We start from the raw sequence: 26,420 nt of genomic DNA on the forward strand, positions 1-26,420 counted from the left end.
GCCAATATTCCGTTTGCCTTCCGGATTACCTGCTGCACCTGTATGTTGACTTTTTGTGTTTCATGTGCGAGGACACCCAGATCCCTCTGTACCGCAGCATTTTGTAGTATTTCTCCATTCAAATAATATTTTGCTTTTTTATTTTTCCTCCCAAAGTGGATGACTTCACATTTTCCCACATTATATTCCATCTGCCAAATTTCTGCCCATTTGCTTAACCTGTCAGTATCCCTTTGCAGACACTTTGTGTCCTCATCGCAATTTGCTTTTCCACCTATCTTTGTATCATCACCAAATTTGGCCACAAGACACTCTGTTCCTTCATCCAATTCATTGATATATATTGTAAATAGTTGAGGCTCCAGCACTGATCCCTGCGGCACCTCACTAGTTACATTTCACCATTTTGAAAATGACCCTTTTATTCCGACTCTTTGTTTTCTGTTCGCTAGCCAGTCTTCTATCCATGCCAGTAAATTTCCCCCAACACCATGAGCTCCTATCTTGTGCAGTAATCTTTGATGTGGCACCTTATCGAATGCCTTTTGGAAATCCAAATATACTGCATCCATTGGTTCCCCTTTATCCACCCTGCCCGTTACTTCCTCAAAGAACTCTAATAAATTTGTCAGACATGATTTCCCCTTCATAAAACCATGTTGACTCTCCTTGATTGTATTATGAGTCTCCAAATGTCATAAGAACATAAGAACATAAGAAATAGGAGCAGAAGCAGGCCAATCGGCCCCTCGAGCCTGCTCCGCCATTCAATGAGATCATGGCTGATCTGATCCTAACCTCAAATCTAAATTCATGTCCAATTTCCTGCCTGCTCCCCGTAACCCCTAATTCCCTTTACTTCTAGGAAACTTCTATTTCTGTTCTAAATGTATGACTTCCTTAATAATGGATTCTAGCATTTTCCCAATGACAGATGTTAGGCTAACTGGTCTATCGTTACCTACTTTCTGTCTCACTTCCTTCTTGAATAGGGGTGTTACGTTTGCGGTTTTCCAATCCGCTGGGACCTTTCCAGAATCTAGTGAATTCTGGAAGATTACAACCAATGCATCCACTATCTCTGCAGCCACTTCCATAAGACCCTCGGATGCAAGCCATAAGGACCAGGGGACTTGTCAGCCTTTAGACCCATTAGTTTACCTAGTACTTTTTCTCTAGTGATAGTGATTGTTTTTAGTTCCTCCCCCCACTTTGCCCCTTGATTTTCTACAATTATTGTAATGTTATTAGTGTCTTCTACTGTGAAGACAGATACAAAATATCTGTTCAATTCCTCTGCCATTTCTTTGTTTTCCATTATTATTTCCCTCGTCTCATCCTCTGAGGGACCAATGTTTACTTTAGCTACCCTCTTCCTTTTTATATACTTGTCGAAGCTTATTTTTTTCAGCCGACCTGCAATCAGAGAAAACTGCAGTGTGACGTCGCAGGTGAGGCAGGTAAGTGATTGGTAGTGACTGTGGGCTAAGTTTTGAGTTAACATATAGCATATAACTAAATTTTAAAAACTGAACTTAATTGAATTAATCTAATAAATTAAACAAGGAAAATAATTTGTTTAACTCTAAATTAATAAAATAAATAAAATAATAGGATAACAAGATATGTGTTGCTGCTGCAATATGTGGGAACTTATGAACATTTTTGTCCAGGGTGACTACATCTGCAGTAAGTGTCTGCGGCTCGAGGAACTTCGGCCTTGAGTTGAGGAGCTGGAGTTCGAGCTGAGGACATGGCGAGACATCAGGGAGGAAGAAAGCGACCTGGACCTTTTGCTCCAGGAGGCAGTCACACTGCTCAGATTAGATACTTTAGAACTGACACAGGGACAGGAGGGTGTGACTGTGAGTGAGGCAGGTTCGGGGGTCCAGGAGGTAGTATTGCAGGAGCCTCAGTCCCTGCACTTGTCCAATGGATTTGAGGTTCTTGCAACCCTTCTGGACAAGCGTGGGACTGCGTGGAGGATGAGAAAACTGACCACAGCACCATGGTACACAAAGCCGTTCAAGTGGGGGGAATAAAAAGGAAGGTGGTTGCAGTAGGCGACAGTATAGTTCGGGGGAGAGACATTGTTGTCTGCAGCCAGGAGCATGAGTCTCAAAGTCCATGTTGCCAACCCGGTGCCAGGGTTAAGGTTATCTCCTCCGGGCTGGAGAAGAACTTGGAGTGGGAGGGGGAGGACCCAGTTGTCGTGGTCCACATTGGTACCAGCGACATTGGTTGGACTAAGAAAATGGTTCTACTGAGAGAGTTTGAGCAGCTAGGGACTAAATTAAAAAGCAGAACTACAAAGGTAATAATCTCTGGATCATTACCTGAGCCACAAGCAAATTGACATAAGGTCAATAAGATCAGAGGGATGAATGCGTGGCTCAAAGATTGGTGTGGGAGAAGTGGGTTTCGATTCATGGGGCACTGGCACCAGTACTGGGGAAAGAGAGAGCTGTTCCATTGGGTCAGACTACACCTGAACCATGCTGGGACCAGAGTTCTATCAAATCAAATAACTGGGGAGGTAGATAGGGCTTTAAACTAAATAAGGGGTGGAGGAAGGGTCCCGCTGGAGAGAAATCTAGAATGTCAAAGAGAAAAGACAAGGAAACAGTGCAGGAAAGTGATTGGGCTAAGGATAACCAGATTGTGTCAGGAAGGGACAGACCGTACAAACAAAAGAGTGCACTAACAAATAGAGTCCGGGTAAGAAAAAATGGTAATAAGACTAATAGGGCTAGAGTACAAAAAAATGTAAAGATGTCGAAAAATGTTAAAAAGACAAATCCAAAGGCACTGTATCTGAATGCACGAAGCATTCGTAATAAAGTAGACGAATTAACAGCACAAATAGATGTAAACGGATATGATATAATTGCAATTACAGAGACTTGGCTGCAGGATGACCAAGGCTGGGAGCTTAATATCCAAGGGTATTCGATATTTAGGAAGGACAGGCAAAAAGGAAAAGGAGGTGGGGTGGCATTGTTAGTAAAGGATGAAATCAGAGCAACAGTGAGAAAGGATAATGGCTCAGAAAATCAAGATGTAGAATCACTCTGGGTGGAGTTAAGAAGCATCAAGGGGCCTAAAACACTGGTGGGAGTTGTCCACAGGCCTCCAAACAGTAATGGTAATGTAGGGGATGGCATCAAACAGGAAATTAGAGATGCATGTAACGAGGGTACCACAGTAATCATGGGTGACTTTAATCTACATACAGACTGGCCAAACCAAATGAATTCCTGGAGTGTGTACGAGATGGTTTTTAAGACCAGTACGTTGAGGAGCCAACCAGGGAACAGGCTATCCTAGATTGGGTATTGTGCAATGAGAAGGGATGAATAAATAATCTTGTTGTGTGGGTCCTTAAGGGAAGAGTGGCCTTAACATGATAGAATTCTTCATTAAGATGGAAAGTGAAGTAGTCCAATCCGAAACTACGGTCCTAAATCTAAAGAAAGGAAACTATGAAGGTATCAGGAGTGAGTTGGCTCTGATCGATTGGGAAGCTTCATTAAAAGGCATGATGGTGGATAGGCAATGGCTCACATTTAAGGAACGAATGCATGAATTGCAACAATTATACATTCCTTTCTGGTGCAAAAACACAAAAGGAAAAGCGGCCCAACCATGGCGAACAAAAGAAATTAAAGATAGTATTAGATCCAATGAGGAGTCATATAAAGTTGCCAGAAAAAGCAGTTTAGAATTCAGCAAAAAAGGACCAAGGGATTGATTAAGAGGGGAAAAATAGAGTACGAGAGTGAACTTGCAATGAACATAAAAGTGGACTGTAAAAGCTTCTACAAGTATGTAAAAAGGAAAAGATTAGTGAAGACAAATTTAGGTCCCTTACAGTCAGAAATGGGAGAATTTATAATGGGGAACAAGGAAATGGCAGAGCAAAAAACAAATACTTTGGTTCTGTCTTCACAGAATAGGACACAAACAACTTCCCAGAAATGCGAGGTAACCAAAGGACGAGTGAGAAGGAGGAATTAAAGGAAATTAGTATTCGTAAAAACATAGTGCTGGGGAAATTAATGGGACTGAAAGTCGATAAATCCCCAGGGCCTGATAAACTGCATTACAGAGCACTAAAAGAGGTAGCCATGAAAATAGTGGATGCATTCGTTGTCATCTTCCTAAATTCTATAGATTATGGAACAGTTCCAGCAGATTGGAGGATGGCAAATGGAACCCCACTATTTCAAAAAGAAGGGAGAGAGAAAACAGGGAACGACAGATCGGTTAGCCTAACATCAATTGTAGGGAAATTGCTGGAGTCTTTTACAAAGGATGTGTTAACAAGACTCTTCGAAAATATCAACGGAATTATACAAAGTCAACATGGATTTATGAAAGGGAAAGCATTTTTGACAAAACTACAAGAATTTTTTGAGGATGTAACTGGTAGAATCGATAAGGGAGAACCAGTGGATGTGGTTTATTTGGATTTTCAGAAGGCCTTTGATGAAGTCCCACATAAGAGTGTAAGGGGTTTCTTTTTTACTGTTTCTCGGGCTTATAATAGGTCAGCCAGTTATGTTTTCCTGAGCTGCCCTGCCCGCAGTGCGGTTGCGAATCACTTACCCCTTCCTGATTCTGAGCTGAGGACTTATCGAGTGGTAACAAAGACAGACAAACAGACCAGTGGATTGGTACAAGGAAAACCAATGTTTATTAATAAGAAAACTAAAACTACAAGGTAAACAGTATATTAGAGAAGATAAAGAAATCGCTATGGATGTAATACAGTCTTACACTTATCAGGTTGAAAGAAACGGACACATCGAGGGAAAATTCTAAAATCACAAGTTTAGCAATAACCCCTTTAACCCCCAACCTTACACCTATGCTAAGCTGTCTTGTGGCAGCCAGAAAATTAATGCTCACCGGTGAAAACAGATGAAAAGGCCTGGCCCCTGTGCCTGCTGTTGCCGTCGACATGTGGTTGCGAGGTTTACTGAATGGCCTTCCTTCTTAGTTGCTAGCAGACAGACAGGACAGGGCCAAGAGGCGAAGAGAACAGCTCGAGAGAGATACTGGGCAGCCCCAGTTATACCCTCTTGGTAACAGGTTTTTTTCATACCTTATCAGCTTGCTTCATTGTTTGATTTAAGCACGAAACGTAAGACAAAGGACCCCACCTCTGGCCCATTTACATTAATGGCCATTTCCTGTATCGATCTGTTTGCTAACTGCTTTACCATTGTTCCGAATGTACCTTGATGGTTCACCTTTTGTCCTGCGATCACTTCCTGCTCGAATTTTGATGTGTTGGCCGGCCATGTTGATAGCTTGCCTCAGGGCTAGAATGCAGCTGCATTGTTTAAAGAAACCTGTCTGAGACACGAAGCCTGTCGAGTTGTTGAGAATGCAATTTCAAATTTTTTTATTTTTTTTTATTCGTTCATGGGATGTGGGCGTCGCTGGCAAGGCCGGCATTTATTGCCCATCCCTAATTGCCCTCGAGAAGGTGGTGGTGAGCCGCCTTCTTGAACCGCTGCAGTCCGTGTGGTGACGGTTCTCCCACAGTGCTGTTAGGAAGGGAGTTCCAGGATTTTGACCCAGCAGGGGTATTTGGACCCCTCCGTGCTGGGATCTACCGGTCCTCGGCCATGTGTCTGACTGCAGCCATTTTGAGAGACCTTGGATTTTTTTAAAACAGTCACACCAGGGTTTCTTTAATAACTCCAATAAATCTTCGGGGTGGGGGGAATATGTGAAATTTTGCGAATCCCTTCACTCCCCCCTGTGGATACTTAAACTTGCTTGAAGTGTCCATGCAAGGTGAGCAAAGATTTCTGACCGTCGCAAACAACCTTCCCCTTTATTTACCTATCCCTAATCCCTCGACACATACATTCCCTTACTTGGAGAGAACCCCAGTGTATGGCAGGCATTCGGATAGAAAACAAGGTTGAATTACAACAATCCCAGCACGGAGGGGTCCAAATACCCCTGCACCACTTGGGATGAAACAGTATTTCGCATACTATACAACACAACAATGAACAATCTTTATTCAAAATAACATCAAAACGTAAACTTACTTTATTGAAAACAACGAACGGAAGGGACCATCTTTATTAAAATAATGAAACAGGCTGCCATCACTCGCAAGGGATGCGTCCCCGAACTCACACGGGTGTTTCGTCTACCCGAGCATACTGGTCCTTCCATACCCTTTGTGTTCTAACTACTACCTCGAGACCCCTATTCCGACACTGGACGCAAACCAGGTAGAGGACGATCCCGAGCTGACAGATTACGAGCACGTGTGATGCCAGACGAATCCAGGAGGGGACCTCGATATTCTCAAAGATGTCCCACCAGGGTGGGGTCGTAATACTCAGAATATCGGCCCCTATCTGGACAGTCATCTGTTCCAGCGTGTAAAAGTGTTTTTGGGACACCCCTACTGCTTTTAATAATTTAACGAGGTGTTCTGGGAGAGGGGGGGATCTGATAGCCAAAGTGGGCTACATACTTTTGGAGGTTGGTGAAATTCTCTTTCACAGTGAGGTGAACAGTGGATGGTTCAGGGATGGGGACAATTCGTATCTGTGCCACTTGAACTTCTGCCTCGGGTTTAAAGCAGAAACTGCTGTCACTCACCGCACACCAGCTGTGCTGACCATGCTGGTAGTGAGACCTTGCTGTGGTGACGCAATATGTCCCACCTCCTATATACGCCACCTGTGGGGGAACATGGCCTTGTGCCATGGCTTCCATGGTGCAGTTTATAGGCTTTGCGTCAGCAGCTCTGAACCCGCACTGCGGTTTTGAATAGGCGTTCAAGTGCTGGGGACACAGGATTATGTGTGATCCCCGGCTCTGGCACCCCGAGAGGTCAGTACCCGTCATACCATGCTCCCACTTTATGACGTAGGGCGGGACCGCTGTGAAACGAACGTGTGCACCCCCCTGAATGACACCAATGTTCTCCACCCTGTACACCGGCGCGGGTCGGGCCGTCCCGCCCATGACTGGCATCCTTACAACTATCCCTATGATGGTGTGGTTGGAACGCCCACAGTCCACTGGGACTGGGTAGGCCTCAGAAGCTACGTGGAGCTGGCACAGACTTAATGTATTCTCAAAAGGGTGGAGGGCTGCGAGGTGTTTGTTGCTGATCCAGGAGGGGACTAAACCTTGTTTTAAATCCTCCAAATTGCTGCGGGCCTCGCCCAGCAACCATGCCCCATACAGCACGCACACTTCATTCTGCGCTGCCTGGTCTGACGCATTCCGACCCTCCCTAATGAGCGCATTCACCGTCTCTGCATGCTTTTCCAGCTCCGCTATGATCTCCTTTACGTGGAGAGTCATGGCCTGATCTTCGTGCAGTTCCGAACCCACCACCTTATTCGCATCGATTAATATTTTCTTTAATTGGGTTTTTCAACCATTAATCTGGGTCTGCAGCTCGATGTCATCTCAGCTGTTGATGACAGAAGACCCCGTGTTAAAACCAGTTAAGACATCGTTAAAAACACCCCTTCTTTGTCTCCCAATCCCGCCCAAAAGCTCGTGGGTGTATAGTCTGGTTCTGTCAACGTCTGAAAAATCAAACTGATAAAATTTATGGAACATCTCTTTTAAGAGGGCTTGATACAACTGTGCGGTCTCTGTAGGGCACCACGCGGGTAGGTGTATCTCGGTGAGGTTTAAAATCACGGAGGCTACCGCGTCGTGCACCCCTTGATACAGCACCTGGTCTGTAGGTACTAGCACCAAGCCATTCCCTGGTCCCTTGGTGGTGGCGGGGCATCCCTCTACTATAATACGTGACGTCGCAGTCGTGGGCAGGGGCTGTCGGGGGCGGGTTACTAATTCAGTGGCATTAACCGAGATTGGGGAGTATGGGATCACGCATGCGCTCAGGCGCGATTCCCAGTCCATCCCCCTCCCGTTATCTTGCCACTGGCTGTGGAAAATGATGGAAATGCCTGTGGGGCAGACTTTCTCTGAACCCCACATACAGACATAGATCCCCTGATCCGGTTCCCACCATTTGTCCCAGCACACACTTAACCTTCCCTGGGTCCCTGTGATGGTCCTGTGGGTGTTATTCCCTAACCTTTCCCACTCTACCCTGGGGTTCCCCATATCCTTACTTAATTTCCTAAGCCACCACCACCTATCCAGGGGAACATTGCCTTTACATGACAAACATATTCCTTTTCCCACGGTGACGCTAATCCTTGGGGTGATAATTCGTATCCTCGGGCACTGGAGGGAGGTCTCCCTGTATGAAAAACCGGCCTGGCTCGAGTACTGGGTCGAATTTGACCCCAGCAATCCGGGCCAGCTCCCCTCGTGAGTGTACAAGGTGATTTCATCCGCCTCGCGTAGGCCACTCCCATCGTGGGCGAGGGGCGCCGTTTTTCCAGAGCATCCGAAGATGTGGTGGTCCTCGGTGTCGCCCCTTCTCGCGAGGCTCAGTCCAGACAGGGCGAGCAGGATCACTCCTCCGAACATTCCCTGTAAAAGATAAAGAACATCTGGCCGGGCTCCCTATAGGCTGCCTGGCTTGGGTGAAGTGTGAGCGGGTCCCTGGACCTCGGCTCACGTAGACAACACTGGAACGGTTCCATCTTAAAATTACATTACGGTTCCACGCCTTATAATAAACCGATACATCTTAACTTAAAACTACAAACTTAACTGCTAAAGTTATATACATCCGCCGCCCGTCTCCGAGCGGCCAGCTCAAATTCTGTCAGGACTGCTGCAGGCTGCTCCCTGCGGCTTGGCTGTACTGAGCTTTACTTCCGGTCCCTCACAGCCCGCGACTGCTGGCTGAGGACCTTTGTCTTTCGACTTCACTTTAGCACGGGAGGTAGCTCTTTTAAACTGGGGAGCCGGCGACCATGTCTTCCTTGGCTGGGGTGTCCGAGGGGACCTCCTAGGAAGTGCTGTTGGTGGGGCTACCCTGGCGAGCGGACCCTTGCTGTGGGTCGCAGCCCTCGCTGGCTGGGGGCTTTTCTCCTGTGGCTCCTCCCTTCCCAAGTCTGAGCTGGGGACAGGCAACCCTTCGCTGCCTGCTGCCGGAGGCTGAGAGTCTTCCTCTCCAGGTTCAAAACCTAGGTCGGGGGCGGGGCTACCTGCCTCGGGCTCCTCCTCCTCCCCACCTGAGTCCCAGAAGAGAGGGGGAGTGGTTTGGACAGGGGTCTGTGTGACTCCTCCCCTGACTGCTCCTGCAGGTGCTGCCTGTGAGCTGTGACCTGCTGGGAGCTGGGGATTTCTAACCTCGGGTTCGATCCCAGCTGCCTGCCTTTTCGCCTCCACAGTACTGGGGACCGATAGCTCTTGGACCGCTTCCCTCCTAGCCTTGTCTATGGCCCTTTCCCCTGCGCGGACGGTCAGGCCCAGGAATTTCACCTCCTGCTGACCGATCTGCGCTTTCTTCTCTAGTCATAGCGGGGCATCGTCAGGGGGGGCTGAGGGAGCTACCACACCAGTAGTGGCTGCTATTCTTCCCTGGCTGGCCATAAAAGATCGCATGGCCTCAAAAAATGACTCCATGGCAGCGGGGGCAATTCCTGCCTCTGCCTCCCCCATCGCTGCCTTTTGGGCTAGGGCGGTGGGATTCTTTCCCTTAGTATCCTTCCAGGGGTTTTTACAATCTTTCCGCCAGTGGCCGTTCTTCCCGCACCCAAAGCAGTTTAACTTAGCCTGGGCGGGACGATTCCCTTCCTGGTGCCATTCCCTTTTATGCTGGGCCCATTATTTAACCTCGTGGACTTTCCCCTTGGGTTGGGGCGTCTCGATACCCCTGAAATTTTTAAATGCTATCGTGAGCTGGCGGATCACCGTTTCCTCGGTGGTCTGGGGGCTACGGGGGTCAAACCAGGCCGCAGCTCGTGTTCGAATTTGGGGCAGGCAGTTTGTCATGAGACAGCGGAGCCAGTGAGCCAATTGATCTCTGTTCAGGAGTGTCCGCCCTGGCATTCCCGGGCATGCGCTCCGGTAGACTGGCCACAGCCTGTCTGCGAACGCCTGTGGGGACTCCCCAGGGAGCTGTACCGTTTTTCCCACCCGGGCGAACGGACTCCCATCATTTAGTCCCATGGCCTCCAATATCTCTTCCCTTAACTCCTCGTAATCTTTCTGCCCCCTTTTGCACTCATCTGATAAGGTTTGGAGGAGGTCACCACCCAGAGAAAACAGCAGCATTTTTGCTTGTTCTGCTTCATCGCAGTCATTAACGCACGCTGCCTGCTCTATCTCACGGAAGTGTAGAGAGGGGTCTCCCTCCACTGTAAGCTTAGGGATATGGCTAACCATGGCCCTGAGCTGTGGGGTGCCATGCGGCACTACAAACTGGTTCTGGATGGCCCCTAGGTCCTCGCCATCGGCGGGCGGGCCGTACCTCCGTTGTCGGAGGGGGTACACTGGTCCCGATCCTGGTCTATCTACCAGGAATTGCTGGGTCTCCCCTAAAGCTTCATCCTCCACCCCCCCTTGCTGCCAGACCTCCTGAAAACTCGGGGCTATGGGTGGTGGCCGTGAAGCCTCTGGTTCCCTAACCAGTGTCGTTCTGGGAGCTGCCTGTGGGACTTCCCTGCTTGGATTGCCGGTAAAATCCGACTGGCCCGCCTTCGGGCTAAGGAGGCATACCATGCCCTTCGCCCTCGCTAAGGCCATGCCCAAACGTTCTATTTCTTGCCTGCAGGGGCCATGATCTGCGTCCTCAAACCCCTGGGTGCAGGCCAGCTTATATGCTGCCTTTACCTCGCCTACTTTCTCCTCCTGCTCTTTTAATTCTTGCGTGAGGCTGTGGATCTTATCCATTAACCTCACCTCACTGCCTCTCGCCTCTCTGACCTGGTATTCCAGGTGTTCCATTCTACCTCTAGCGCTACTTTTGAGCTCAGCGATCTGGTATTCCAGGCGCTCTACCTTTGCCTGGTGGTCCCTTGCCATCTGCGCCCTTTCTTGGCTAATTGCCTGGAGCGCTGCTACCCCTTTCTCTTCCGCTGCTGTCTTTCCCTGCAGCTCTAGGGTCAACTGTTTAATCTTGGCTGCTTGTACTGCTACAGCACGGTCTGGTACCAAGACCTGCTTTTTAAAACACAAGAGCCAGACCGCCTTCTCAATACCTTTCTTATACTGTTTACTTGCTGTTCACTGGATGGCTGCATCTATGGGACGCTCGGCCTTTAACATATCGCCCACCCACTTTTTCGCGATATTTACCTTGCCGCACACATAGGCAGACAACCTTATCTCCATTGCGGATTCCTCCTCCGCACCACTGTCTGCCTTGTTACACACTTTCGCCTCAGCTCCTGCCTGACTCGCCATTTCTGTAAGGTGTTTCCTTTTTTTAATGTTACTCGGGCTTATAATAGGTCAGCCAGTTATGTTTTCCTGAGCTGCCCTGCCCGCAGTGCGGTTGCGAATCGCTTACCCCTTCCTGATTCTGAGCTGAGGACTTATCGAGTGGTAACAAAGACAGACAAACAGACCAGTGGATTGGTACAAGGAAAACCAATGTTTATTAATAAGAAAACTAAAACTATAAAGTGAACAGTATAATACAGAAGATAAAGAAATCGCTATGGATGTAATACAGTCTTACACTTATCGGGTTGAAAGAAACGGACACATCGAGGGAAAATTCTAAAATCACAAGTTTAGCAATATCCCTTAACCCCCAACCTTACACTTATGCTAGGTTGTCTTGTGGCGGCCAGAAAATTAATGCTCACCGGTGAAAACAGATGAAAAGGCCTGGCCCCTGTGCCTGCTGCTGCCGTCGACATGTGGTTGCAAGGTTTACTGAATGGCCTTCCTTCTTAGTTGCTAGCAGACAGACAGGACAGGGCCAAGAGGCGAAGAGAGAAGAGCAAGAGAGATACTGGGCAGCCCCAGTTATACCCTCTTGGTAACAGGTTTTTTTCATACCTTATCAGCTTGCTTCATTGTTTGATTTAAGCACGAAACGTAAGACAAAGGACCCCATCTCTGGCCCATTTACATTAATGGCCATTTCCTGTATCGATCTGTTCGCTAACTGCTTTACCATTGTTCCGAATGTACCTTGATGGTTCACCTTTTGTCCTGCGATCACTTCCTGCTCGAATTTTGATGTGTTGGCCGGCCATGTTGATAGCTTGCCTCAGGGCTAGAATGCAGCTGCATTGTTTAAAGAAACCTGTCTGAGACACGAAGCCTGTCGAGTTGTTGAGAATGCAATTTCAAATCTGCCGGTCCTCGGCCATGTGTCTGACTGCAGCCATTTTGAGAGACCTTGGATTTTTTTAAAACAGTCACACCAGGGTTTCTTTAATAACTCCAATAAATCTTCGGGGTGGGGGGAACATGTGAAATTTTGCGAATCCCTTCAAGAGGTTAGTGGGCAAATTTAAAGCACAGGGGATTGGTTGTAATATCCTGGCATGTATTGAAAATTGGTTAACAGATAGGAAACAGAGAGTCGGAATAAATGGGTCTTTTTTGGGGTGGCAGGCAGTGACTAGTGGGGTACCTCAGGGATCAGTGCTCGGGCCACAGCTATTGACAATTTTTATCAATGATTTGGAAGAGGGAAGCAAATATAATATTTCTAAGTTTGCTGACAACACAAAACTAGGTGGGATCGTGAGTTGTGAGGAGGATGCAAAGAGGCTTCAAGGCAATTTGAACAAGTTGAGTGAGTGGGCAAAGTATAATGTGGAAAAATGTGAAGTTATCCACTTCGGAAGGAGAAACAGAAAGGCAGATTATTATTTCAATGGTGATAGATTGGGAAATGGTTGATGTACAAAGGAACCTGGGTGTCCTTGTACACCAGTCACTGAAAGCAAACTTGCAGTTGCAGCAAGCAGTTAGGAAGGCAAATGGTATGTTAGCCTTCATTGCAAGAGGATTTAAGTACAGGAGCAAGGATGTCTTACTGCAGTTATACAGGGCCTTGGTGAGACCACACCTGGAGTATAGTGTGCAGTTTTGGTCTCCTTACTGAAGAAAGGATCTACTTGCCATAGAGGGAGTGCAGCGAAAGTTCACCAGACTGATTCCTGGGATGGCAGAACTGTCATATGAGGAGAGATTGGGTCGACTCGGCCTGTATTCACTCGAGTTTAGAAGAGTGAGGGCGGATCTCATTGAAACGTATAAAATTCTGACAGGGCTAGACAGACTGGAGCAGGGAGGATGTTTCCCCTGGCTGTGGGATCCAGAACGAGGGGTCACAGTCTCAGGATACGGGGTCGGACATTTAGGACTGAGATGAGGAGAAATTTCTTCACTCAGAGGGTGGTGAACCTGTGGAATTCTCTACGACAGAAGACTGTGCAGGCCAAGTCACTGAATATATTTAAGAAGAAGCTCGATAGATTTCGAGATGCAAAAGGCATCACAGTGTATGGGGAGAGAGCGGGAATATGGTATTGAAGTGGAGGATCAGCCATGAGCATATTGAATGTCAGAGCAGGCTCGAACGACCGAATGGCCTACTCCTGCTCCTTTTTTCGATGTTTCTATGTTAACTGACTTACATTGAGAACCATGAGCGTGTGTCCAATTACAGCATTGAATCAAACGCGATTTTTGCATTTCTACATGAGCAATATATCCACTTCAAAGCTGAAATGGTGAACATTGGAAATGGATTTCACAATAATATTGTTTTCTGATGTGATTTTCAATGTTTTTACTTTCAAAAGCAGTTACATTCCATTGGAGTTGAGGACGAGAGTGAAGCTGGACTAAATACTGTGGATACTTTTACTTTAAAAGTGCCTGATTCTTATTCCAGGTTTCCATTAGTCAACTGAGATGATATAGAAATGAGAACCTTGGATTTCATTCATGGGACAAGCAGCCCTCATTCATAGTGACTTACATTTTGATGCTCACTTTCATGAAGTCCGTGCATTGTATTGTCAGTCTCATGGACAACATTCATTCTTCAATCTGCATTCACTGAATTGAAATCAATTCATTAGCTGAAATCCAAGAGGTAAAATACTCGGCATGAGACCCCAGCCTGAGATTTCCGTGAGATTTCTCTGTGATTTTCACCATTATCCAAATATAAATGACAAACTTGTTTGTTAAGTAGAGGAGATTTTATTAATCTTAAGACCATTTCAGAGAGACAAAATCATGTTTCTCAAGAACAATCTAGAAGTCCCTCATGCGCCTGAAAGATCCGATAGTTGATCTGTAGCCACCCCAGTCACTGAATCTCCTGTATTCACCGGGTCTCATGAAGTACTGACGGCCTCTGTAGTTGGGATGTTCATAGAAGGTCCAGTAACCGTCCATCACATGGCAGGAGTGAATGTCACGGTAGCGGAAACAATCGTAGACAGATGGACAGTCATCCATGAATTCCATCATCTGTCCTCCAAAGTCAGGCCTCTCGTAAATCCTCATTCTGTAGTTTCCACCTCTGTACTGTAATATAAAAAGATCATATTAGTGAAGAAACTATAAATGTTCAGTGTCTAGGAAGACAGCCTCCTGTTGAGAAGGGAGCTTAAGAAAGGTTACAGATGATGTTTCTGAAAAGCAAGAGACCGTTCAGTGACATCTATTGAAGCAACTGATTCTCTCCTAACTGAAGTCACCAAGCAGCTCTTGTGTAAATGATAAGATAAGATGCCTAAGTTCTGAGACTCGCTGTAGGTGGTGTTTTTACATTCCAAACTTCCAATCAAACAATTAGGCATTCAATTCTAATTGGTTAATTGTTGTGAACTAATTCATCCAATTATATTCCCGTATCTTATTGAAACTTCAGACTGTTGCACAGATCATATGTTATCCAGTTTTTTTTATATTGGTTCAAAGATATAGGCAGCGATGGCAAGGCCAGCATTTATTAACAATCCCTAATTGCCCTTGAGAAGGTGGTGGTGAGCCGCCTTCTCGAACCGCTGCAGTCCGTGTGGTGAAGGTTCTCCCACAGTGCTATTAGGTAGGGAATTCCAGGATTTTGACCCAGCGACGATGAAGGAACAGCGATATATTTCCAAGTCAGGATTGTGTGTGACTTGGAGGGGAACGTGCAGGTGGTGCTGATCCCATGTGTCTGCTGCCCTCGTCCTTCCAGGTGGTGGAGGCCGCAGGTTTGGGAGGTGCTGTCGAAGAAGCCTTGGCGAGTTGCTGCAATGCATCCTGTAGATGGTACACACTGCAGCCACAGTGCGCCGGTGGTGAAGGGAGTGAATGTTCAGGGTGGTGGATGGGGTGCCAATCAAGCGGGCTGCTTTGTCCTGGATGTTGTCGAACTTCTTGAGTGTTGTTGCAGCTGCACTCATCCAGGCAAGTGGAGAGTATTGCATCACACTCCTGACTTGTGCCTTGTAGATGGTGGAAAGGCTTTGGGGAGTCAGGAGGTGAGTCCATTGCCGCAAAATATCCAGCCCCTTACCTGCTCTTGTAGCCACAGTAGTTATGTATGCTGGTCCAATTAAATTTCTGGTCAATGGTGACCCCCAGGATGTTAATGGTGGGGGATCCAGCAATGATAATTGCTGTCAAGTGGAGGTGGTTAGACTCTCAGTTGTTGGAGATGATCTTTGCCTAGCACTTGTCTGGTATGAATGTTACTTGCCACTTAACAGCCCCAACGGGGATGTTGTCCAGGCCTTGCTGCATGCAGGCTTGGACTTCATCATTATCTGAGAGGTTGCGAATGGAACTGAACACTGTGCAATCATCAGCGAACATCACCATTTCTGACCTTATGATGGAGGGAAGGTCATTTATGAAGCAGTTGAAGATGGTTTGGCCCACGACACTGCCCTGAGGAACTCATGCAGCAATGACCTGGGGCTGAGATGATAAGCCTCCAACAACCACTACCATCTTCATTTGTGCCAGGCATGACTCCAGCCACTGCAGAGTTTTCCCCTGATTCCCATTGACTTCAATTTTACTCGGGCTCCTTGGTGCCACGCTCGGTTAAATGCTGCCTTGATGTCAAGGGCCATCATCACCTCTGGAATTCAGCTCTTTTAAGTTTGCATAATTATACTCTTAAGAACCAAGCTGTGTATCTTTATTATTATCAGAAAAATCAGGTCATTTAGATATAATACGCACAAAGCTTTACTACATGTGAAAAAAGCTGAAGTGTTTCCCCAGTTGACATTGACAAACTCAATTGCTCAGCAAGTTGTCATTAACTTGTCCTCAATCTGGGTAAAATATACAAACCATCAAAGGTAACTTACATATGGGTAGGTGCGACATGACCCGATGCTGTCATTGAATCCCATCCAGCGCTGGTAGTCAGGATATTCTCCCTTGCTCAGAACATACTGGTATCCCATGTAATTGGGTCTCTCATACAGCACCCACCAGTCACTCTCAACACGGATGGAGTTACAGCGGCTGAAGTAAGAGGACAGGTCAGCATAGTCAGTACTGCACTCGTAGTGCCGACCCTGGAAGTTCCTGTCCTCATAAAAGGTGATCTGTGGAAAGATATAGATTTGCAAATTAATATTCTCTCAAACTAGGAGATTCAAGAGATACAATACAAAGTATAAAACCAGTTCTCCTTGCCTTTCCCATTTTGAGCTCACAGTTAGATTAGTAACTGACTGAATGTTTCACTGCTTCACACAGCTTGGTATTTATATGCTGGGCAGAAAGGTCTCTCTGGGCTGTATCTTTGTTATTCTAATGATTCAGGATTGAAAGTCGGCAAAAAGCAACAAAGCACATGTTGCATTCATTGTAGAAAAACACCTGAAAGATTCCTGATGTGTCATTTATTCTTTCCTCTTTGCCTTCCTGTCATTTTAATTGTTGCTGAACAAAGCAGTTCTGGAACAATCTCAGATCCAAAGTGATCCAGGTCTCTTTCAAATAGTTTGATGTAACTGCCTGGTTCTGCTGCCAAACTAGCCGAGATAAAGACAAACGCATCCAGAGCATGTTCCTTCATTTATTGCCTTGTACACATCTGATTGATGTATAATTGCGAGTGAGTTTAGTTTCCAGATTGCGCCACTGCCCCCTCCAAAAAATCTTCAGACAATGATATCACAGCCAGCACCAATCTGATGACATTATTACCTTCATGTGCAGCCATATTAATACAAACACACGAATTAAGAGCAGGATTAGGCAATTCGGCCTCTCGAGCCTGCTCTTCCATTTGATAAGATCTTGGCTGATCTGATTATGACCTCAACACTAATTTCCTATCTACCTACTATAACCTTTGACACCCTTGTTAATCAGGATTCCATCTAACTCCGCCTTAAAAATATTCAATGACCCTGCCTCCACCGCTCTCTGAGGAAAGGAGTCCCACAGACTCATGACCCTCTGCGAGAAAAAAATTCTCCCCATCTCTGTCTTAAATGGGAGACCCCTTATCTTTAAACGGTGGCCCCGAGTTCGAGTCTCTCCCACAAGGGGAAACATCCTCTCAGTTTCTACCCCTTCTGCTCCCCTCAGGATCTTACATGTTTCAATAAGATCACCTCTCATTCTTCTATACTCCAGTCTATACAGGCCCAACTTGTCCAACATTTCCTCATAAGATAACCCCCTCATCCCAGGAATCTGTTGAGTGAACCTTCTCTGAACCGCCTCCAAAGCAATTATGTACTTTCTTAAATAAGGAGAACAAAACTGCACACAGTATTCTAGATGTGGTCTCACCAATGCCCTGTACAACTGTAGCAAAACATCTCTACTTTGATATTCCATTCCCCTTGCAATAAATGACAACATTCCATTTGCCTTCCTAATCACTTGCTGTACCTGCATACTAACTTTGAGATTCATGTACTAGGACACCCAGATCCCTCTGCACCTCAGAGTTCTGCAATCTCTCTCCATTTAAATAATATACTGCTTTTCTATTCCTCCTGCCAAAGTGGACAAGTTCACCTTTTCCCACATATTGTGGGTGGTGTCTCTTAACACAAATTACAGATCATACTTTGTTTATTTGGTTTACACAGTGTCTTGAAAAGAAACTTCCTGTCTGCTTTTTTATTTTAACGTTCAGGACAACAAATAGGAAAATTCAAATGAGGAAGAGAACAATAGAAAGTTAAGATGTGGAAAACAACGTCAGAGATTGAAAGTAGCTTTCAGCTTTGTTTGTCCCGACGGCAAAGTGTTAAAGGCCAGATAGGTCTCCTTAGAGATAACTTGGAAACAAGGATGTGAGATCACTGTACTTTCCCAGAGATCACTGTGCTTTTCCATAGATCACTGTACTTTCTGAGATAATATTATGCTTCTGCATTGACCGTTTTAATCTCTATGGGATCATTGTACTTTCCCAGAGCACACTCTATTTTTTCAGAGATCACTGATCTCCCAGGTATCACTACACAGTCCCAGGGATCACTGTAATTTCCCAGAGAGCACTGTAATTTCCCACTGCCTTTTCCTGTTGATTGAGGAGTGATCCAGTTCTATTTTGAGCTCTTTCAAAGCAGCACAACTTGGGTTGGGAACAAGGTTGTGCAGAGGATTGTAGCTGTGATACTTTGGCCCCAAACCTTTGCTGTATTTGACCCATAAATCATGAAGCTTATATAAGGTGGGGGTAAGTAGACCAATGATTAAATACAGATAGAAACATTTATTATTGGTCATTGTTAATGTCACTGACCTGAGGAAGATTACTTCAATAAAGAATATCAATTATGTCTTTTAATAAAAATATGACTGAGGTTGCATTCCAACAAGGAACCAGTAGCAGAGTTGTGATTGATTTGGCAAATAGTGAAATGTGCACCTTACCTGAGTGAGTGCAATAACAGAATCTCCTGTGATTCATTAATTTGTATTTTACCAAATTAGCAACTTTTGTACTCGGGGTAGTTAAGAAGCAGCACTGTCAGATAAATCACGACATCTTTAAACTAAGTCATGGAATAAACAAAATTTTCAGGATGGAATTGACTTTGTGCCCCTCATAAGTAAAAATAAAGAATACAGGAAGTGAAATTCGACATCTAGATTTTCAATATTGTACAATGTTAATCCACAACACACCAGTGACTTGGCCAATTATACATATTCTGCTTAATATTTAACTCTGGAAACCATTCTATGTATTAATGGCAATAAGTGGTTCCAGAAAACATACGAGCATACAAAAATGAAGGGTAGGAAAAGGCCAGCAGGTCCATCAAGCCTGCCCCACATGCATGATGGCTGGAGCATCACAACTGGACCTATCCTACCTCCCCAAAGCCATGTTATCTCCTGCTATCTCCATCAATCCACTGTGAGACCACAACTTGTCCTTCACAGTGGAGAAGAGCTCAGTGATCCAAACCTTCTCATTATTTTCACTGCCTGCTCTCTCAGGTTTCAGGGCTGGTCTCCCAGGCGATGTCGGAGCAGAGTGCACTTCAATCAAATCGACTCTCCGTTAGAAGTGTCATTTTCCTGACTGCAAGATAGCCAGGATTTCATTAAAAATCCTTCTTGCAGCCCATCCAAGACGTACCCTGGAAATATTATTCCTCCTGAGTTTTGACTTGTATAAAATCTAGTTTAAAATCTTTTAAAATCTAGTGTTAATTGCTATTAACTGTTAAGTATGATCGACTGTTTAAGTTCAATTTTAAACTTTAAATTTTTAAGTTTGTCAGTCTTCAGCAGAGACAAAGGGCTCGATGTTACCAGGCCTGCGGGTTTCCGGCGGGTTGGGTTTCGGGTGCGTGGTCAACACGCTCGGTGAAATTAGTGGGTTGCCCGCGCGATCGTAGCAGGCAACACACTAATAGGAATCAATTACCCGCTCCTCCGGGGTCCACGCTGCTGGTCTGCGCATCGGGCGGGCTGCGCATGCGCAGTACGATCTGTCAGCTGGAGGCTCTCCAGTTAAAGGGGCAGTCCTCCACTGACAGATGCTGCAACCAATGGAACAAATTTCAGCATGGAGCAGCCCAGGGGGAAGGCTGCTCCCAGTTTAATGATGCCTCACCCCAGGTATCATCAGATGGGGTGAGGAGGAGGGCGAAGACAGAGATCTTCCACCCGGCGGGCGGGAGGAAGCGGCCAGCCTCTGCCACCAAGAAGGCCTGGCTCGAGGTGGCAGAGGAGGTCACCTGCGCAACCAACATATCGCCCACCTGAATACAGTGCAGGAGGCGCTGCAATGACCTCAGTAGGTCAGCCACAGTGAGAACACGAAGTCTTTCCCCTACACTCCATCTGCCACAACACTGACCCAATCCCACATCTCGTTTGGCACCGCCAACACTACTCTGCCACATCACCCCTCATACCCACTCAAACCCCATCCTCATCTTACCTCCACCTACTCACCTCGCCAGTACTCATCCTGCCACTAACACGCGACCCAATCCTCATACAATCTCATGGCTCTATCCCATACTCACCCTCTCGTGCATCTCCCTCACGGCCAGCCTCACTCAACCTGCCACCACCTGTGCTGCAGCCACAGGGCATGCATCACATATGTGCAGTAGGCAGCGTAAGGCAAATGTTTCGTGAGCATGAAGGGGGTGCACAAGGGTGTCTGAGGGTTTGCCATGGGTGTTACCTATATTGAATTTCAGAGCAACAAACAGCACACGTTATATTGACACCACCACTGCCATGTCTCCGCGAATCCTGTCTGTTGTGTCCAATAATGCCCGCTCCTGGTTATCACTATGAGGACCCACCACTGATGCCACCCATCGTGTTACTGCAGAGTCGGTGCAGGTGTATTTGCAGGGCTCTTCCGCGCAGACGACTGAGAGACATCGGCAGTGTTGCCGGCTGCACCCTGGAAGGATGCGGAGGAGAAGTTGTGGAGGGCAGTGGTGACTTTGGCAGCGACAGGGAAGCACTTGGTGCTGGGGCCAGCCAGGAGCAGCTCGGCATGAAAGAGCCTGCAGATCTCCACGATTACATGTCGAGCGAATCTGCGCCTCCCTGTGCACTGCTGCTGTTAGAGGTCCGGGGAGCTGCGCCTCGGTCTGTGGACCCTGTGGTGAGGGTAGTGCCCTCTGCGACGCATCTCTCTCTGCGGTAGCCCTCCCTCCTGCTGTGCAGGGGGGCGTGCAACCACACCGTGTTGGGGGGCTCCACGTCTCTGCGGCGGACGGCGTGGACTGCGAGGCTGCTGGGGCTGGTCATGCTGTTCGTCCTCCGAGGGTGTCCACGCACCACCCATTTGGCAGGTGTTGGTCTGAGGGGTTGTGCAGGGTAGTTGGGTGGTTCCTCGGACTGGGGCTGCGGTTTCGTGTCGGTCTGTCCTCTGGCTTGGCGGGGGGTGGTGGAGGGCAGGGGTTGCCCTATGTGAGGCGGTGGCCTCCTGCGTGGGTGAGGGCTCTCCCCTGTGGAGTGCACTTTGGCAGCTGCCACAGGCTGCTGGCTGCAACACGCCTGGTTGGAGAGAGACTGTTTCCCCCAGTGTGTGAAACAGTCTGCGATGCAGGTAAAATCCCACACTTCCTCTTTTGACAGCTGATTCAGCTCATTAACTGACCTCAACAAGCAAGGTAAGTACTCTCAAGTGGAACCCCGCTGGCTTTAATTGCCTGCGGGATTCCCACCAGCGGGGGCCACGGACGCAGCCCCGCACGTCATCGGGGAACCCGGAAGTGGTCGGGATCGCGGCGCGATCCGGTCACGTGACCTCATATCGGGATTTTCGGGGCCCCCACGCTGGAAACCCGCAGGAAACCCGACCCTAAAATCGAGCCCAAAGAAGCAAGCTCTCCAACTGGAGAGCTGCTGTAGTTAGTTAATTGGTTAGCTGGATTAAACTGGTTCCTGACAAAATATCTGTTCAATTCCTCTGCCATTTCCTTGTTTTCCATTATTATTTCCCCAGTCTCATCCTCCAAGGGACCAATGTTTACTTTAGCTCCCCTCTTCCTTTTTATATACTTGTCGAAGCTTATTTTTTTCAGCAGACCTGCAACCAGAGAAAACTGCAGTGTGACGTCGCAGGTGAGGCAGGTAAGTGATTGGTAGTGACTGTGGGCTTAGTTTTGAGTTAACATATTGCTCTAACTAAATTTTAAAAACTAAACTTAATTGAATTAATCTAATAAATTAAACAAGGTAAATAATTTGATTAACTCTAAATTAATTCAATAAATAAAATAATGGGAGAACAAGAGATGTGTTCCTGCTGCAATATGTGGGAGCTTATGGACATTTTTGTCCAGGGTGACTACATCTGCAGTAAGTGTCTGCGGCTCGAGGAACTTCGGCCTCGAGTTGAGGAGCTGGAGTTCGAGCTGCGGATGTTGCGAGACATCAGGGAGGGAGAAAGCTACCTGGACCTTTTGCTCCAGGAGGCAGTCACACCCCTTAGATTAGATACTTTAGAATTGATACATGGTCATGGCCGAAATCTGCATTTACTAAATTGAAATAAATTCATGAACTGAGATCAAAGAGGTAAAATATTCAGCATGAAACCCCAGCCTGAGATTTCTGTGAGATTTCTCTGTGATTTCCACCATCATCCAAACATAAATGACAAACTGGTTTGTTAAGTAGAGGAGATTTTATTAATCTTAAGACTATTTCAGACGGACAAAATCATGTTTTTTAAAAACAATCTCGAAGTCCCTCATGCACCTGAAAGATCCGATAGTTGATCTGTAACCTCCCCAGTCACTGAATCTCCTGTATTCACCGGGCCTCATGAAGTACTGACGGCCTCTGTAGTTGGGTTGTTCATAGAAGGTCCAGTAACCGTCCATCACATGGCAGGAGTGAATGTCACGGTAGCTGAAACGATCGTAGACAGATGTTCTGTAGGGGATGGTGGTGTGTGTCAGCTTCACCTCTGACTTCTGAGCGGTTCGAATCGCTCCAACTCCCTGGGTTCTAGACCTTGGACTTATTTGGGGGTTGTGACAAAGTACAGCAGACAACTGGTTTTGGTGCAAGAAACTTTGATCTTTATTCAAGAGAGAAAATACAACACAACAATCTTAACATTCTAATAAAATTGGGAACACATGAGGGAAATTACAGTAGAAAGATACCTCACCCCTCCCAATCCCACTGTACTAGCTAAGTTGGAATCTAAAGGACCAAAGATAATGTTCACCAAACGAATCCTTGACAGTAGTTCACCCAGAGGTAAGTCAGGAATAGATCGTAGAATGGAAACTTTGCGGATCTTCGGTTTTCTCCAGAGTTGGTTTTCTTTGGTTGCGGTGGCCCAATATTACCCGGTTGGTTGGTGGCAATATTCGGTTGGTTGTTTCGTAAGGCCCTTGTTGCCACGAGGTGTCTGATGGTCACTGGGACTGTTGCGCTGGTTTCTTCTTGTGTGTCGGCCTGCTTCTCGAGCTGCTGACCTTTTCTCTGTTACCCCCTCGCCTTGTTGAACTGTCGCCTCCCGAGCTGTCGAACTCCTGGCTGACCTGAACTGAACAATCCTTTGCACTTGCAGGTCTGGCTGACCGGTTCTCTCATGTAGGGATCGTTGGTTTCGCTGGAAGCTGCTCTCCTTCCAGAGACAGGCAGAACAAGAGAAGCAGAACACAAGAGCCAGCAAGAGCCAGAGAGAGCGAGCAAGGTTTCGAGTTTCCACTTCTATATCCCTCTCTTATAATGGTCTTCATCACTTAAAAAAAGAACTTCATGTCTGTTTAAACAGTTCTTACAAAGTCCTTAAGAATCTTTGATGGCTTTTGATGTTGCAATTGCTTCTCCCGATGGGTCATTGTTTTAATTCCGATTTGCTTATCAACTGGTATACAGGCTTCCTTTTGTATCCAACTTTCTAGGTGTTGATCGGTTTTGCTTTAAAACAAAGACATGGCCCCACCAATGGCCGACTGCCTTTCGAATTAGTGTTGAGTGTTGACCACCTGCTGTAGGTTTTGCATTAAAACAGAGACATGCCTGAAGCAGTAATTCTCCCACATTCCACTATGTGTGTTGTTGATTCGTCTGGTGACGTCTCACCTATACTTCCATCTTAGGATTTTAGTCAATGGCCAAAGTTTTCCATACTCAGGGAAAAGGTGAATTCCCAGAATTCTTACAGTCGCCCCTACGAGGAAGCGAGTCCCTTAAAGGACGTGGATTCCACGAAAAGTACTTTTCCCTGGTTGATGCTTCCTGGTGCGGTGCGTGTGTGAGTCGGCCCAATATTTCATCACCCTGAAATGGTTAGAACAGAGTCCAAAGTCCTTTTCTTTCGGGTTTTCCTCCGTGTTTTGGGGGAATCTGTGAATTTTGAGAATCTTACAGGCCAGCTATCCGTGAATTCCATCATCTGTCCTCCAAAGTCAGACCTCTCGTAAATCCTCATTCTGTAGTTTCCACCTCTGTACTGGAATATAAAAAGATCATATTAGTGAAGAAACTATAAATGTTCAGTGTCTAGAAAGACTGCCTCCTGGTGAGAAGGGAGCTTAAGAAAGGTTACAGATGATGTTTCTGAAAAGCAAGAGATCGTTCAGTGACATCTATTGAAGCTGCTGATTCTCTCCTAACTGAAGTCACCAAGCAGCTCTTGTGTAAATTGATACATGATATCAAGAAACGGCTGAGTGCACTGGATACAACAAAGGCTATGGGCCCCTACAACATCCCGAACGTAGTGCTGAAGACTTATGCTCCAGAACTAGCCGTACCTCGAGCCAAGCTGTTCAAGTACAGCTGCAACATTCGTATCTATCTGACAATGTGGAAAATTGCCCAGGTATGTGTAAGGGGTTTCTTTTTTACTGTTTCTCAGGCTTATAATAGGTCAGCCAGTTATGTTTTCCTGAGCTGCCCTGCCCGCAGTGCGGTTGCGAATCGCTTACCCCTTCCTGATTCTGAGCTGAGGACTTATCGAGTGGTAACAAAGACAGACAAACAGACCAGTGGATTGGTACAAGGAAAACCAATGTTTATTAATAAGAAAACTAAAACTACAAAGTAAACAGTATAATACAGAAGATAAAAAGAAATCGCTATGGATGTAATACAGTTTTACGCTTAACGGGTTGGAAGAAACGGACACATCGAGGGAAAATTCTAAAATCACAAGTTTAGCAATATTCCCTTTAACCCCCACCCTTACACTTATGCTAGGTTGTCTTGTGGCGGCCAGAAAATTAATGCTCACCGGTGAAAACAGATGAAAAGGCCTGGCCCCTGTGCCTGCTGTTGCCGTCGACATGTGGTTGCGAGGTTTACTGAATGGCCTTCCTTCTTAGGTGCTAGCAGACAGACAGGACAGGGCCAAGAGGCGAAGAGAGAAGAGCAAGAGAGATACTGGGCAGCCCCAGTTATACCCTCTTGGTAACAGGTTTTTTTCATACCTCATCAGCTTGTTTCATTGTTTGATTTAAGCACGAAACGTAAGACAAAGGACCCCATCTCTGGCCCATTTACATTAATGGCCAATTCCTGTATTTCTGAGTTCCATAACTGCTTTAAGACAAAGGACCTAATTTCTGGCCCATTTATATTAATGGCCGGTTCCTGTATTAATCTGTTCCATAACTGCTTTACCATTGTTCCGAATGTACCTTGATGGTTCACCTTTTGTCCTGCAATCACTTCCTGCTCGAATTTTGATGTGTTGGCCGGCCATGTTGATAGTTTGCCTCAGGGCTAGAATGCAGCTGCATTGTTTAAAGAAACCTGTCTGAAACACAAAGCCTGCCGAGTTGTTGAGAATGCAATTTCAAATCTGCCAGTCCTCGGCCATGTGTCTGACAGCAGCCATTTTGAGAGACCTTGGATTTTTTAAAACGGTCACACCAGGGTTTCTTTAATAACTCCAATAAATCTTCGGGGTGGGGGGAACATGTGAAATTTTGCGAATCCCTTCAGTATGTCATGTCCACAAAATAAAAGGACAAATCCAATCCGACCAATTACCGCCCCATCAGTCCACTGTCAGTCATCAGCAAAGTGATGGAAAGTGTTGTTGGCAATGCTATCAAGCGGCACTTACCAATAGCCTGCCCACCGAAGCTCAGTTTGGGTTCCGCCAGGACCACTGGGCTCCAGGCCTCCTTCAGCCTTAGTCCAAACATGGACAAAAGGGTTGAACTCCAGAGGTGAGGTGAGAGTGAGTCCTTTGACATCAAGGCAGCGTTTGAAGTCAATGGGAATCAGAGGGAAAACTCTCCAGTGGCTGCAGTCATTCCTAGCACAAAAGAAGATGGTAATGGTTGTTGGAGGCCAATCATCTCAGCCGCAGGACATCACTGCAGGAATTCCTTCGGGCAGTGTCCTAGGCCCAACCATCTTCAGCTGCTTCATCAATGAACTTCCATCCATCATAAGGTCAGAAGCGGGGATGTTCGCTGATGATTGTAGTGCTCAGTTCCATTCGCAACCCCTCAGATAAAGGAGCAGTCCATGCCCACATGCATCAAGACCTGGATAAGTGGCAAGTAACATTCACGCCAGACAAGTGCCAGGCAATGACAACCTCCAACAAGAGAGAGTCTAACCTCCTC

General features: G+C 46.5%; 1 protein-coding gene across 1 annotated transcript; it reads right to left on the bottom strand.

The window, feature by feature from the left end:
- Positions 1–14,157: 14,157 nt before the first annotated feature.
- Positions 14,158–24,268, bottom strand: LOC137324028 (gamma-crystallin S-1-like). The gene is made up of 3 exons (XM_067988198.1): positions 24,206–24,268; positions 16,218–16,460; positions 14,158–14,433 (listed from the first exon to the last, which is right to left on the bottom strand). The coding sequence occupies exons 1-3, from the start codon at positions 24,266–24,268 to the stop codon at positions 14,158–14,160; spliced, it is 582 nt and encodes a 193-aa protein (XP_067844299.1).
- Between the last annotated feature and the right edge of the window lie 2,152 nt (positions 24,269–26,420).

The sequence above is a fragment of the Heptranchias perlo genome, chromosome 7 (genome assembly GCF_035084215.1).
Source record: "Heptranchias perlo isolate sHepPer1 chromosome 7, sHepPer1.hap1, whole genome shotgun sequence".
Taxonomy (NCBI): Eukaryota; Metazoa; Chordata; class Chondrichthyes; order Hexanchiformes; family Hexanchidae; genus Heptranchias; species Heptranchias perlo.